The sequence below is a fragment of the Semicossyphus pulcher genome, unplaced genomic scaffold (assembly GCF_022749685.1).
Source record: "Semicossyphus pulcher isolate SPU_LCO1_2020_fin unplaced genomic scaffold, fSemPul1.0.p SCAF_13, whole genome shotgun sequence".
In the NCBI taxonomy this organism is placed as follows: domain Eukaryota; kingdom Metazoa; phylum Chordata; class Actinopteri; order Labriformes; family Labridae; genus Semicossyphus; species Semicossyphus pulcher.
Window position 1 is genome coordinate 13,385,810 of NW_027211637.1, and position 14,977 is coordinate 13,400,786.

At 41.9% G+C, this 14,977-nt stretch overlaps 1 protein-coding gene across 3 annotated transcripts in view; it reads right to left on the bottom strand.

The window, feature by feature from the left end:
* Positions 1 to 11,760, bottom strand: part of LOC138590377 (TOX high mobility group box family member 2-like) — a 75,791-nt gene extending 64,031 nt beyond the window's left edge. For all 3 annotated transcript variants that reach the window (XM_069661006.1, XM_069661005.1, XM_069661004.1), the window contains exon 1: positions 11,213 to 11,760. In XM_069661006.1, the coding sequence (XP_069517107.1) occupies positions 11,213 to 11,317 (105 nt within the window). In that variant the 5' untranslated portion in view covers positions 11,318 to 11,760. The remainder of the gene's footprint in view (positions 1 to 11,212) is intronic.
* Between the last annotated feature and the right edge of the window lie 3,217 nt (positions 11,761 to 14,977).

The following is a 14,977-nucleotide window of genomic DNA, read 5'->3' on the forward strand; positions in this document are numbered from 1 at the left end:
TTATGTTAGTGATTTTAAAGTACATTTACACATTCATTATGTGCAAATATACAGTTTGGAGAAGACGGAAACATCCTGAGTGCTTAGTAGGATAAACAGAAACAAGGTAACGGAACATCTTGCCTTACTCACTCTTGTTTCTCTATTCACAGGGGCAATAGCAGTTACAGTAAACAGATAAAAGAGCACACACACACACACACACACACACACACACACACACACTAACTGCATCTCATTAGGCGGCATTCCCTCTGGCCCTTATTCCATTAGAAATTAAAACTCGGGACAATTAGTGGCAAATTGGTCCCAGCTCAAGGCTGCGAGACGACTTAATTACAGGCTCATCTGAAAAACTGTGCGATGACTCCGCGCTCAAGCACACGGTTAAAACCTGGAGTAAGGGTCAGTCACAACAAAATACAATAGATCAAGAATGTAGTGCCGGAAACAGCAGTGCATACTGGGAGAAAAACAATCTAACTAGGTCATCACACAGATAGATGTTTTAATGAAGTGTTAGCTGTGAGGAGGTGGTTGTAAAAGCAGACACACATGCAAAATCAGCACGCACAAAATGTTATTGCAACCCTGCTGGTCTGTGATCTGCCATAGGATACCACACGGGATGGGGGAGGTCAAAGGTCAAATGTTGTTGAGTTCAAATTTCTATGGAGAGAGGAGTTGTTTCCTTGTTTAAGAAACTGTTTAGTCTGTTTCACTCTTCAATCTTAGTCTGTTACTTCCTAAAGATGGAGGGATGTAGAAACATCCTCAGTGCAAATAATCCTAATCTGACTTCTTCACTAGACAGGATGGAGGGATCTTTTATTCTGAAGGCCCATGTGGTCATTTAAGCAGACAACACAGGAGTATTTTCACACAAAAAAACATAACTAGTGCATTTTAAATGTAGCAGTCCAACTTGACTGAATTATCACTTCAGCATGGACAGCTTGACCACATGAAGAAAGGTATTCCATCAAAAACCGTGAAGGAACACAGATAACTAACTTATATTTTATCTGCTTCATCACTCTGCGCCTGACAAGGACACAAAGCACATTTTTCTGTAATTGAACCAACTCTAGTTTATGTAACGACTGACCGTTCTGCCCTTCAAGCTAGAGAGAACGATTTGATCGCCCCGTGTACTTGCTGGCGTCACGTGATACCATGTCCCATTATATTGTGATGTTGTCATAGGAGGAGAGGAAATGAAATGCCTTGAAGCTCTATGGGAAGCGTGTGTGTATATGTATGTGTGGGTGTGTGTGGTGGAGAATTCAGAGGTGTTAAAGTGAGCGAGTGTAAATGATCCTGCTTGTGTGTGAGTAAAAATAACATGAAACTTATACAGTTGCAATTAGGCGACCAATCACAGCTCCTGTTGGCCCCAGAAATGTGTGGGCTTTGTGGTGACAGTTTGCACATCAATGACAGGAACTAACAGGGAAAAAAAGGATAAAATATTCTTACGTAATGACATGATTGCTGTCTTAATACCCATGTTCTTATGATAATGATACAACTGATAAAGATATGTGCAATATTGCTAAAATAACTTAAATAGAGGGCTGTATCTAGATGCATAAATAAAAAGGCAACATTTAAAGGAGCGATTTGCCCCTGCAAAAAGCCACTGTCAGTCAAAGCTGGTGTTCTCTGTAATCGATAGAAGCAATGATATTTGAAATTGGCGCCATAGTGGTGGAGAAAGTTGCACAGCTTGTCATTTCGCCCATTCTACATTCCTACAACGCCCAGCATGCATTGCGCCCCTCCCTCTGAAAAGAGTGGCCCAGCGAGAGATGCTGGAGTGAAATACTACTGTTTCACTGCAGGCAACGGCTCAGAGCGGTAGAGAATCTGATCCAACGATAATTTACCGGTGGATCGTCTAAAAAATCTTCAGGTCTGCAGTCTACATTTCAAACCTGACGATTTTGAACGAGACATGATATCGGAGGCGGGCGTCGTAGATTGAGGAAGTGTAGTTTAGCAAGCTCCCTGCCTCCGCCAGATGACGTGTTTCATGTCGTCTGGCGGAGGTTTTCCAGGGCCCATTGGAGAAGCTGATAGCGTCCTCATTTTTTTTCTACCATAATGGCATTTGCTCCCCATAATAGCATGACAGGACTGAGGTTGAAAATTGGCAAACTGGCCCTCTAACTCAGAAGAAAGTGTGTATCCTACATCCTGAGTGAGAGCGAGGTTTAAAACACAACACATTCAAATGAGCATGTTGTGTTTGGTATTACGTTTATCTCACAGTGGCTGACACCACTGACTGACAACTGTCGCAGCCAATCAAACCAGCAGAAACAGGAAACGATGCGGTCAGACCTCAAACTGACACGAGCTGAGGTCTGGAGTCCAATTCCTTCTACTTTTTTCTTTCGTGTTTGGTGCCTAACCTACCCATGCCAAACACAAAAAACACAAACTGAACAAACTTCATGCAGATTAAGATAAAGATCCACTGTTAGCCGTTAACTACCTCTACCCTTAAAAAGCCTCTAGTTTTGCCAATAATCAGCACTTGGAACGCAGCTCAGTTTCGCATTTTGATACATTTTATGTAAATGTGAAGCCTGATGATATATGAGCTGTTTGAAAGCTTGTGTACATGGCAGCAGTGTGAACAGATATCCCTTTAGAATACTCTGTCTGCTTTGTGTCTGATTTAATGATCATTCGAACGAGTCTGAGGAGGTTAATAAGTTCACTTCCTCACTGTGAGTGTGGATAACCGCACACCATAGAAGTGCTGAACATTATTTGTAGCTGCTGTGTTTGACAATATAGATAAGATGTAAAGCAGTTTGCTAATAGACTGTCTTCAATGATTCAAACTGTGCGTACTGTAGGATGAGGTTTTATGAGTTGTCACTAAGATGAAAGGAGATAAATACATACTGTGTGTATATGGTTGGTCTGTGTGTTGCCTTCATGTCTTTTTTTTATGCTGAGGGGATTTTTAGCTCAAACCACCAGACGTGAGGCGAAACACTGCATGCATTCAACTCTGTGAGATACAGTTTTAACCTGCTTTCATCCAGGCTTTGCACCTGCAGCTTTATGTACTGGGAGGTGGCTGACACTTTCTTAAACCAGACCAGAGTGTGTTGTTTTTTCCACCTGATGTGCACACAATTTAACGAATGCACCCTTAACCCCAGATTATAATAATGAGTGTACATATAGGTGGCTGCTGTGGTTCACGTGGCCATATTTAGATACAGAGCAAATGGAAATGTTTCTTGGTTTGTAACAATGAAAAAATTGGGGACAATGCCTGATGAAAGACGCTGTTGTTTTTTTCACCACGTCCCCGTGTCAGTTGAGAATTTCCTTTGTGTGCGTCTGTGTGTTCGGGGGATGTTGCATGAATGGGCAGTCAGCATTTAGGGTTCAAAAGAAAACAGCAGCCTGAGCTCCTGTCTGTGTGAACACCAAGGCTACGGCGCTGTGGATCGAGTGCCATTGTTTTGGTAATAGTAAACCTGGGGCACTTGCCAGGAGGCATTAGTCATTCATCTAACAAGTTCCACAAAGCAAACCACAAAGTGCTCCACTGTCGACTTCCTCTGATTGAATTCTGAGCACATAAGCACATTTCCAAGTGTCTTGCAACGAGGTCGAAACTTTCTGACGACGAGCTACCTGAAATATGGCTGCCATGTTTGTTTATGTGTGCGTTTCCCTGACAGGAAGCCAGCTCGTTTGGAAGCATGTTGGCTTGTTTTTGTGAGTGAGGGGAAGATTGAAGAGAGGGAAGAAGGGAGGTGGCGGGTGAAAGGCGGATAGAAGGGGATTAGGGCGGAGTGCAATTTTTCAGCAGGCCAGGCATACGACATGATCTCTAATTACCCACAAAGCACTGTGTAACCCGAGCCCCAGATTAGGCTGCATTATCAGGCTTAATAAAACATGACCATCTCTCAGTTTCACTCCCTTTCCCTGCCCTGCTGCCGCAAACAGTTGTTCCTGCTTATGACATTCCCGATGCCTTCATGAGCGAGCGGCCGAAATGTACCTGTTGCTGTTTGACTGCAGAGCAGCAGAGTTTCCAATTCGGGTTAGGTTTGTTGATTTTTATGTGGAGAGTTTTACCTCTTCGACCTTCGAGCATTCATTTTATTGAAGTCTCTCTTTTAACAAAAGTCAGATATATTCAAAGGTTTGTGATACAAAAATGTGAAATGTAAATTTTGACCTCAAAAGTATCTCAAGCTGTCAGATAAATGAAGTGGATAAAAATGTAACGTTGGATTTACCTTTAGTTGAATACAAGTACCTCATATTTTTACTTGTGTGCAGCACTTAAGGTACATTCCTTAAGTGTATATGTCACAGACAGTGGCTGATCTGCAGTATAATTAGTACTTTTACTTCTGATACTTTAAGCATACTTTTGTCACTTCTATTGATGTGCTTTTAAGTTAAAATTTAAATACAATAATTGACCCATAAGCGTGTATTTCTTTAGTGTGCTGCTGCTAATTTTACTTTCATAAAGTATCAAAATACTTAAGCCACTGAGGTGCCACACAAAAAAGCATGCACACACACTCTCAAACACAGACGTCTGTGGACACATATACTTGGTTCACAGTGGGTTGTGCCAGTAAGTGCTGCTTTAGGCTATGGTTTTCACTACTGTCTACTGTGTTATTAACAATTCTATAAAAAGATCTGCTCAAGTTTCCCTTTCCTGTGTGTTAACAACCCAACGAGGCTGCTGCGAGCTCGTTGCAGCCTAGTTAAGAGAGGGACAGAGTCCTCGACAGCATAACACCGATGTACATACATCATGATATCTAAAATCGTACTTTTCTTTCCTCTGTTTGTTTTTCTTTGCGACATCACTCATCACCATGGCTTGTGGCCAGCTTGAGACTAAATAGTTTGAGCACACAAAAAGAGGGCCTCCTTCTCTCGCTTTCCCTCCCTTTTCTCAACCCACAAGTCTCCTCTAACCTCCCTGCCTCCCTTTTTTCTTTAACAACATCCATCTCTATTCTTTTCTCTGTCCATAACTCTGCAGCAACTTTTATGTTTCTTCCTGTTTTAGGCTTAAAATAATAACAGCGCAAGGACTAAAAGCATGGTATTACCACTGTACTTTGTGTCACACTTCTCCTCTTCCCGTTGTAAGCGATCATTGAGCTCATCATTAGCTCTCAAAGAGGAAGAGAGAGCCACAGTTTGATTACCTCAGCGGCTCCGTGGGCTCCCGCAGTCTCTGCTGACTGAATTGGTCGCAGACAATTACAGTCTTGCGCAGGCAATTATATCTGCCTGCTAAATATGTCACACATAATAAACACATGCTCCTGACAGACAGGGGACAGGGGGAGACAGTCACAGCTGGGGAAAGAGAGCAAAGTCAGGATCATATGGATTTATCAACCCGGTCTACCTCAGGAGGAAACCTCCAAATCAATGCATGTCAAGGAACTAATCAAGACAGCAGTGCTCAGGTTAGGAGTTAAAGATCTGATAATGAAGCTAAAAGTATTCTGATCTACACAGATGAGGCACAATCTGGTGGAAACCTCTCCATGTGGGAGATTTGAAATCATCGCTTCTTTACTGTTTCCAGTTAGTCCAGGCTTGAACCATTAATTGAACTCTCATATGGGTACTGTCCCTTTAGGCCGCAGTGCAAACATGGCACTGACACCAGGCTGATAATATTTGTAAAGGATATTCAGAGAAAACAAGGGAGGGAAAGAGCCTTATATCCCAGGATCGGAGCTTATACCCCGGCCCAGAGTGTTTGCACAGGACATACCTCAGGAAGCTGAGACAACTGGGAATGTTTGTCCAGCTTCCAGCCTCTTCCATGCATACATACAGTACATATGTACAGTACAGTATGGAGCCACACACATTGATTCATTGGTATAATTGGTCATTTCTATATTAATCCAAACTACATATCGTGATTATTTTATGTATGAGTCGATGAAATGTCTCCTCAACATGTCCCCGAACAGAAGCTGACGACTTAAAATGGCTTTATCCAACAATCACTCACTTAACTCAAGAATCACTTAATTGACTTATCATGACACCACTTGAGCATGCTGTATATACATTGCCTATATAATGAGTCTCCCGTCTGCACTTTGACACTCCCTCCTAGTTGTATACGTTTGTTTACCTTCAGCACAGACACACTGGCTGCGCTTTGTACCAGCTAAGATGTACAATATCTGGGCTGTATCGTATATTGTAGCTCTGGAAAACTGTCCTCTGGGGGGTTTGCCTTTGTTTTCCAACGCTAAACAAAATAAGATCAGAGTTAAAACAGCTCAGAGCTTCGATAATCTTGTGTAACTGAGCTTAAAACGCTAGAAAAACAAGAAAAAAGAAGCAAGATAGATAGATTGATAGATAGATTTAACTGATGTACTACATTATTTGCACATCAATTCTAGCACGCTGTCACGCGTCTGAGTCTCCGCAGCCATTAACAAACATAATCAACATTTAACTAAACACCCGGGGGCCTACTCTGCAGCAGGTGCTGGCGCTGTTTCTTTCTCTTTCTTCTTCTTCTGCAGTAGGAACGAGAATGCCATCGCACTGCCCCATGGGAAGGCCCGGGCTGACTAATGTAAGCACACTACAGTGGGGCGGCTGGTCTTAATTACGGTAACAGACGCTGAGGGGGACGCACTGGTGCCCACCAACGAGCAAGTAGCTTAGCAGCACTGCCTGGGCCAATAATTAGCACATGGGTAGCCCCCCGCCACTATGTCTACCACACACACACACACACATTCACACTGCCATTCTTATAACCTATATCAAGCACAAACGCTGCGTTTAAAGGCCAAAAGATCGGACCAGGACATTTAAATGATCCCGTGTGGGGTTTTACAGCATCACACGTCTCATTTCCTTTATTCTACATGAACCTCTGTCAACATCTATCACAGCTGACAAAGTCACGCTAAAACAAACAGAAATAGACACCTTGTGGTCGATTGGGAAAACGACTTTCCACGCAGAATCCAAAGTAATAAAAAAATTATAAGGCAAGAAATCTTCGTGCCATATGCAGCCTCAGTGACTCAGCCAATGTCAGACCCAATTCGGGTTTTATAGAAATGATTTCAAATGGTTGGAATCCCCATTAAAAATCTCCTCGGCGTGTCTGTGCAGGCAGAATATGATTTAGTGGCTGTTTTTTTTCTGCTCTTGCTTGCTGTGTGTCACCGGCCCTTACTGTGGTATGCATGGCCTTCCTCTGCACACGGCTATGAAAGCAATTGTGATTGTGATTCCGTAGTCAGCAAAACGCTTGAATGGCCCCGAGTTAGCACGCACACACACACACACACACACACATAAACACGCATGCACACACGCAAACACACACACACACTGTCCCCATACTGGGCCACTGATTACTTCAACCCATTTGACTCTCACTCATCCTTGATTCTCCCTTTCTGCCTCTCTGTCACATACCACAGAGTTTGTCATTAGCTAATAGCGACAACATCACTCCACGTGAAAGTATACTGCTTAATTTATCAGCCATGTTTAAGTACTCAAAGTATTAAAAATAACCCTTAAACATGCAGCCAAAACTAACAATAAATGCGTGTGTTGCTTCTTGTTTCACTTGTGGTTGATGGAAACTGACCGAGTATATTAACGCACTATAATCAAACCTTTGCACAGCACACAGGAGGCTGCTCTGTAATATGAAATAAAACTGAGATAAGCCATTCAAATGGAGTGCATCATTCCCCGAGCTTATCTCAGGCAGAGGAGACCACCAGCTAACAAAGCCTGCTCTTCAGTCATGCCCTATCTAAGCAGATATCAGTTGTTGGGAGGATATATGAGCTGGGTGGGGCCTGGATGTATAAACACAGGGCCTGCTCTCTCTGTGCTCGTGCTAGAGCTCTACTGTAGGCAGCAGCTCACCTCAGCAGCAGCAGCAGCAGCAGTCGTCTCTGTTTGATTAAGGTATTCAAATAAAGGAGCAGACACTGTGTTCCCATTTCACAGAGCAAACTAAATAAGGGCCTAACAAACAGATACCCGACGTACAACAAAATCTGCACATGTGCTATAAGACAAGATGCATCTTAATGCTTCACACAGAATGAAGTGAAACTAGTACAGTACTTGCTCAGTATGGATGAGTAACATATGTACCATGCAGCCTGCAGCACAGAGCATTCAAACATGGCACGGTTGAATATTACCATCAGAGCTGTTATGAGAGTATTGTTCTGTGCGGTTTGTCCTCGGCTGCAGGAGAGCACCACAGTAATAAAAGAGCCACACACTCACAGCGAAATAAAGTGAGTATTGAATGTATTGAAGTAGACATCTTCAGGGTTATTTATGGATCTCCCTGAATCATCTCAGTCTGTACTTGAAGTGCCTTCTCTGCTCATTTTATGCATCTCTTTCTTTGCATTCTTAAGCTTTTGCAGCGCTGAACTTCGCAGTAAAAACACTCTGTGTCCAAACGACTCGGCTTGCAGGAGGATTTCGTTATTTAAGAACTGGTCGATGACAAATCTGGGAACAGATTCACATTCCTGTTTTGCAAGATGCTTCTGTTGAACATTGGAGAATTATTTTATGCAGAAATATGTCATCACATTCATTGACTGCATCCAGAAGCATGCATGCACATTGTGAAGGAAACAAGCTGCAGCTCCAAATGAGCAGCGTGACCAAGACTGAGTGCATGAAAGCAGCACAAGTGTTCCCTGCAAGAAGTCACATAAAGTTGCTAATTACTCTAACTGGACTTGCGTCCGCACGCAGCGTCCAGAGTGAGTCAGTGCAACACAGCACAGGTTTGCAAATAAACAGATTGTAAAGTAAAATACCAGCGCATGCTCATTATCTCCAATTAAACTTGTGTTTGACTCAGATTAACACTGTAGATTTAACAGTGTTGAAAGGAGAGATGTTTATCCAAGCTAGAGCCTGCTTTAAAAAAGAGATACTGGAAAAGTTAGACAGGATTAATGGTGCTAAATCTCAATTGTGCAACAGCAGAACCAAAATCCTATTTTTATTCAGTTTATTTTGACTCTTTTCCAATAACACCATCCCAAAAGAATATTCTCAAGCAAGACTAGAGCAAACAAATCCGCCAAAAAAAACCACAGACAAAGCAAAATATGAGAACAAATATGCAGAATAAGCTCATAAAACAATTGACCTTAATGCTATGATTAGCCTTTTGCCTCCACACGGCTGAATTTCAAAAATTGGCCGGGCAGCTCCTGTCAGAGATGATTAGCAGCAGGCAGATGTGATGCGTAGATACAGAACCTACAGAACAACTCAGACGCCTCTTTGATGCCACGGCCTGTGAGACAAGCGTTTGGAGGAGAGGAACTTGACCTGGGGCTCGGTGCTAACAGGACACCCAGTGATGCCTGCTGCTGCCGGCCTCATTTGCAACATGAGTGAAGGTAGTTAGTGTTACACGTGTGATGATAGCAAATTATACCCCCCCCCCCCCCCCCCCCCCCCCCCCCTCCTGTGGAAAGAAGTCCCTCATGTAAAAGGGATTTGTGGGGGGTTTCAATAATTCAAATGAACACTTGTAATTTTGAGGGGTGCCACACTTTTCTTTCAGGGGCTGCACTTGGTGTCACTTTCTCTCTTCTTTTTATCTTTTAATATCTCACTGCTTTGTTTCCAGGATTCATGCACTGTGTGGATATCAGCATATTCTTGGGATTATCCGCATTGGAGGATGATCCTAATTCGTTTGACCTACAAAAACATAGCCTGTGCGGAGGAGACAGTTATATGAGCCCATTTGTGTGTCACAGGTGTAAACCGGCCTCGCAGTTAAATGTTTTATACAGACCGTATTCCATCTGTGATCAAAATAACCTCTCTCTTTGAGCCACCCAACCTGAGCAAGCAAAGACTGTCGTTGCATCATGTTATTTTTCAGACTCACAGTTGATGTTTTCAGTTGATTACTGGAATGTTCCGTTGTGTTACAGAGATTTTCCATTTGCCCACACAGCAAAAGACAAACTTCCCACCAACATCATTCCCCTCATTATCATACCTGAAAGCCATTTTTTATCTGAGAGAGCGAGAAAAATAACTCCAATCCGTCTTTATCTCATAACAACTTCATCTGCAGCAGGTCAACATTCAGAGCCTGTTGATTTGTAACACTTCAACCACGGTAAGTGAACACAACACAGTGTGATTCTGTGATTACAGATGGCTGAAGTGCTGCTATTGGACGCTTTACACCTGTTAAATATAGTTTCTGGTATTTTTATAGGGTATTTATTATGTTTTTGACACTCATTACAACTTTTGCTGTGCGCTCCTCTTACTTTGAGGTGTTTTATCTTTTAGGAAAACCTTTCAATTTAATACACTTGAAGATTTCTAGCGTTTCCACATCCCTCATGTTTTAATAACAGGATTACCAAACACCACGAGGGATGATGATGTATTTTATTTCTTGCTAAATGTCAAACTACAATTTATTCATATTGTTGTTTTAAATGCCACCTGCGCACTTGCAACGGAGTCAGATCAGGTCACAAGCCAAAAAAGCAGCGGGGTGTCAAAAGTGAGAGAGAGAAATGAGTGATAAGTTGTAGCAGGCAGACTTTGTGGTTTCTCCTTACAAAGTAATTAACAGTACATTACTGGCACACATCCATTTAATCGCTGAACTCCCAGCGGAGGAGCATGTAGGCTATGAGAAATCATTGAGAGGGAAGATAATGTTAGAGCAGAGAGCAGAGTGGGGCAGTATGGATTCTATACAGCCCCTGGTATTCCACATCGGGTGGGACACTTAATGCCAGCTTTGTGCAAAACACAACTGCGCGAGCTCACCGGGGAAATAACATAATAAGCATGTTGGTTAGAGAGAAAAAAGTTGGACTACACATTTTCTTTCAACGGCAAAATAGAATGATTGCAGGTTTCACTTTAAACTAACAGTAAATACAAATTCTGCGTCCTGTTCCAAACTAAATTAAAAGCTCAGGTCACTTTACTTGCTGACACTTGACATTTTTCTTTTGGAGAGTGCAGCTGTATGTTTGGAGCGAGTGAGCGCCCGTGGATAAAACGCATCCAAAGCATTGCGTAAATGTTGCAGGCTCATATAGACACAGGTAAGACATAAAGCATTTCAGCGCGCGAGGACACACAATTAGTTATTTACCTTGTTCGAGTGGTAATAGTCCAACGAGCTCAGACAACTTGGATCAGTCGGTAGGGAGCATGAACCCACATTAGCCGGGGGCGCAGGATAAAATCTCACGTCCATCTCAGGTTGTGCGAGACTGAAGGCATGAAATCACTTACAGCGTCTTTGGCTCACTATTGTCTCAGCAAACACACAACGCCGAAGCAGGAGAGACTAAAAAAAACACAAGTGGTGGAGTTTGACTCTCTTCCCTCACATCCGTTCGCGTCCGAACTTCGGCACCAACTCTGGTGATGCGCAGTCCTCCTCAGGATGCCAAACACTCACTCACTCAAAACGGGGAGAACAAATTTCATGGAGACACACGTGTTGGCAAAACTATCCCGTTGTTCCAGAGCAAATAAAAGCAAACCTCCAACTTATATCCTCTCTTTTTTAAAAGTCTTTTTTAACGGCTGAACAGCAGCCCATAAATGTGCAGCCTCTGTTTCCCCACCGCTCTCAGGGCTCCATACAGGCTTTGTTATGGAGGTGCATATTCTTGCATTGGTTCCAGTACAGAAGTGGTTGGACTTCCCTCTGCCATGCGACCTCTGCCGATAATAAACGGGAAAGAGGAACGGAGGGAGAAGGGGGAGGGGAGATTGGTGGCTGCCTTGGCAACCGCTCTCCTTTCTGCAACTGCGCGCTTCTGATTAGCTGGAAATGTAGTAGTGTGCACGGCTGTGCATTAGAAAGCGCGCTCTCCTTCCATCAGAGCTTCATAAAGGCTTCCATTTGGGTTATTGTGCCAAGACGGATGGGAGGAGGTTGCACAGAGCCTCTATGTAGTTCTACGTGTTTTTATGTATTTTTTAATTTTCATTTGCATGGAAACAACCTGAGATAGCTGTGTTAAATGCTGACATCACCTAGAAATACAAAAGCTATCACAGTCTAAAGCACAAAGCAGTGAGCAAATTTCACATGGATAGGCCTCTGTTGTCCATAATGTCTATGAATGAGTTAAAACAAAGGAACAGATATTTTCATTCTTATGAAGTGTCAGTACAGCTAAATCTGATAGGAAAGTCATGTTTTTATTTTAATGTGAAGTAATTTAAAGACTAACTGTCTCCATCATGCTTGCAGTTTAAGTTTTACAGTTAGTTTGATTAAAAGAAGTATAAAAAACAACCAAAAGAAAAAAAAGAACATGTAAAAATAAAAGCAAAAAATAGCCACATACTCTGAAGTGTAGAGAAACTCACTTTTAACTGTGAGCACTTTCAGAAATGTGTAAAATATAGTAACCCAAGGACCGAACATGTACACGGAGGTTTAATCTTGTATTGCCATGCAGTTGCAAATGTGTGTGCAGAGAAGCCGCGGCTGTGCGAGCTGCCTCTGACAGCTCACTGAATGTGATGGATAGCACACCCTTGCCCTGTGATGTGCATGCACATTTGATGTTGAAATGGCCTATCCATGGGACCATTGTCTTTCAATCATGTCAAGGCAAAGTACAGAACAGAGCACATTTTCTACTGCCTGGCGTTATTACTATGCCACAGTTTACAGCACAATCCATGCACCGTGCCTGCACAGAAATCTTCTTTATGCTCCGGATGCTGTTCTGTTTAAAGACACCTCATTTGATCTTTTTTTTTTATTCATCAGCATTAAAAACAGTGTTAATATATTCTCTTTATCACACGTTAGCAGTGTTGCAGACAGGCTTTCATTAGCTGAACCTGGATGTGAATAAACCAACATGTAACACTGAGAAGGGTACAATTGTTTTTACACAAACCATGACAGCAGCATCTGCCCACTGCTGCAGCTCTTATGTTCCAACCTTCACAAATGTATAAAAGCTGGTCATTATTCCAGCAGCTCTATTCTGTTACACTGCGACCTCTTTATTTCTCTGTGTGGGCCTGCGCTGGTAGGCACAGCCTGCCACTCTCTGCGGCCCAGCACACAGAGGGTTAACCACATGGCTCTGTGCCATGGCTTCATGGGAATGGAATGTGGAGTGCTGTGTGTGCAGGGCTCCTTTCCCAGCATCCCTCACTGCCTAGGCGCATGCTAATGATCAGTATTATTGAAGCACAATTGATGGGCTAGCAACCAAACAAGAGAAACTAATTACTACTAAGGCTTTATTGTCCTTTAATTACTGAAGCTCTATGGCAATTAGTGCTGCACAAAGACACAGGCCTACTTTAATCTCAAATAAAATGTGATGCAGATGAAAAATTTGGAAGATGAAAGGTAGATAAGATAATTTGGCTGTCGGTTCCGTCCTGCAGAAATGATGGCTGATTTGAGGGAAGCGTGGGAGAACAAAAGAAATGCTGAGGGTTGTGCGAGTTTCAACCCAAAATCAGCTCAAAAACAAAATTGACGCGTGATATTTCTGTAACCTTGGATGGAACATGTCCTTCCCAAAGTCACAGCAGAAAACAGTAATGCAAGCCTTGGTTTTGTGATGTCATAAAATGATGATGAACCAATTTGCTGTTAGAAAAAAAGAACAGCACTTTAGTTACAAGCAGAACTGTGCATAAAATCAGTTCTGTCTGTGTCATTATTTACCTTTGCTGATTGGATTGTGCCATTTTTCCATAGAGCAGTTATACTTGACAAACTGAAAGCAGTGAGCGGTGACTGAACGTACCCTCTACAGTACAAACATATACCTTACTCATTGGTTTAAAACATCAAATAATTACTGTGCATCCTACTTTCAGTCACATATGACCAAGCCGCTATGCATTAGCACTGTAATATGTATTTAAAATAATGAGGCTTCTTCATCAGCCTCTTCCCTTAGCACTACACAAAGACAGGAAATGCATATTTAAGTATCACAGACGTCTCTGTGGGTGAAAATGTAGGAGTTACATATATTCAAAATTACAGGGTTTTTTTAATTTCTTCCTCCGACAAACTTGAGACGAAGTTATGCAAAACTTTTTTAGCCTGTCAGATTTGGAGTTTCTGGCTGCCAACATATTGGAGCTTAAGTATTATAAACAACCACGCATTTTATTTCAAATTAAGTGTTTTGTTAGACTTCTTTTCAGTAGAAATATATATGTCATTTCAGATGTGCTAATTTTCATGATTATGTAATGTGATTTTTAAAGTGCAGAAATTGACAATAGTTCAGTTTTAGGAAGCTGAATAAATTGTCCCACATGGTTTCACCTCTTTTAAAAGTAACATATAGACTCAGAATGATGTTGTGGGATATGTTAACAGTAGATTTAAATAACAACAGATAACTTAAATTCCTCTCACTCACCATTTTCACATGCAAAAACTCCTGTGTTTGTTCTTGATCTGCATGACACACCCACTGACATCCCGGACATGTTGTTCTTTTGTCATTAAGAACATTTTGATCTGTACATGCAAAGTGTGAGATAAAGGTCGCTATAGGAAGGTAAGTGAAAATGATACCATCAGGCTGCCTATTTTCTAACAACACAAAATCCATACAAAGACAAATTATTAATACAGCAGTAATACATTTGATAACACTATATATATATATATATATATATATATATATATGTGTGTGTACATTGTATTTTCTACATTATTGTAGTTTAAAGTCAGCACTACATATGTAAAGAAAAATAGCTTGAACAGTGTCCGCAGTGAATCCTTTTTATTACTAACCAGTTACTTCATGTCCGTTGTCTGTGTACCATATATATATACATATATATGTTGTACAGTAATGAGCTGTACACTTAGCCTGCAGGGCATTTAAGGCTAATCTCATCA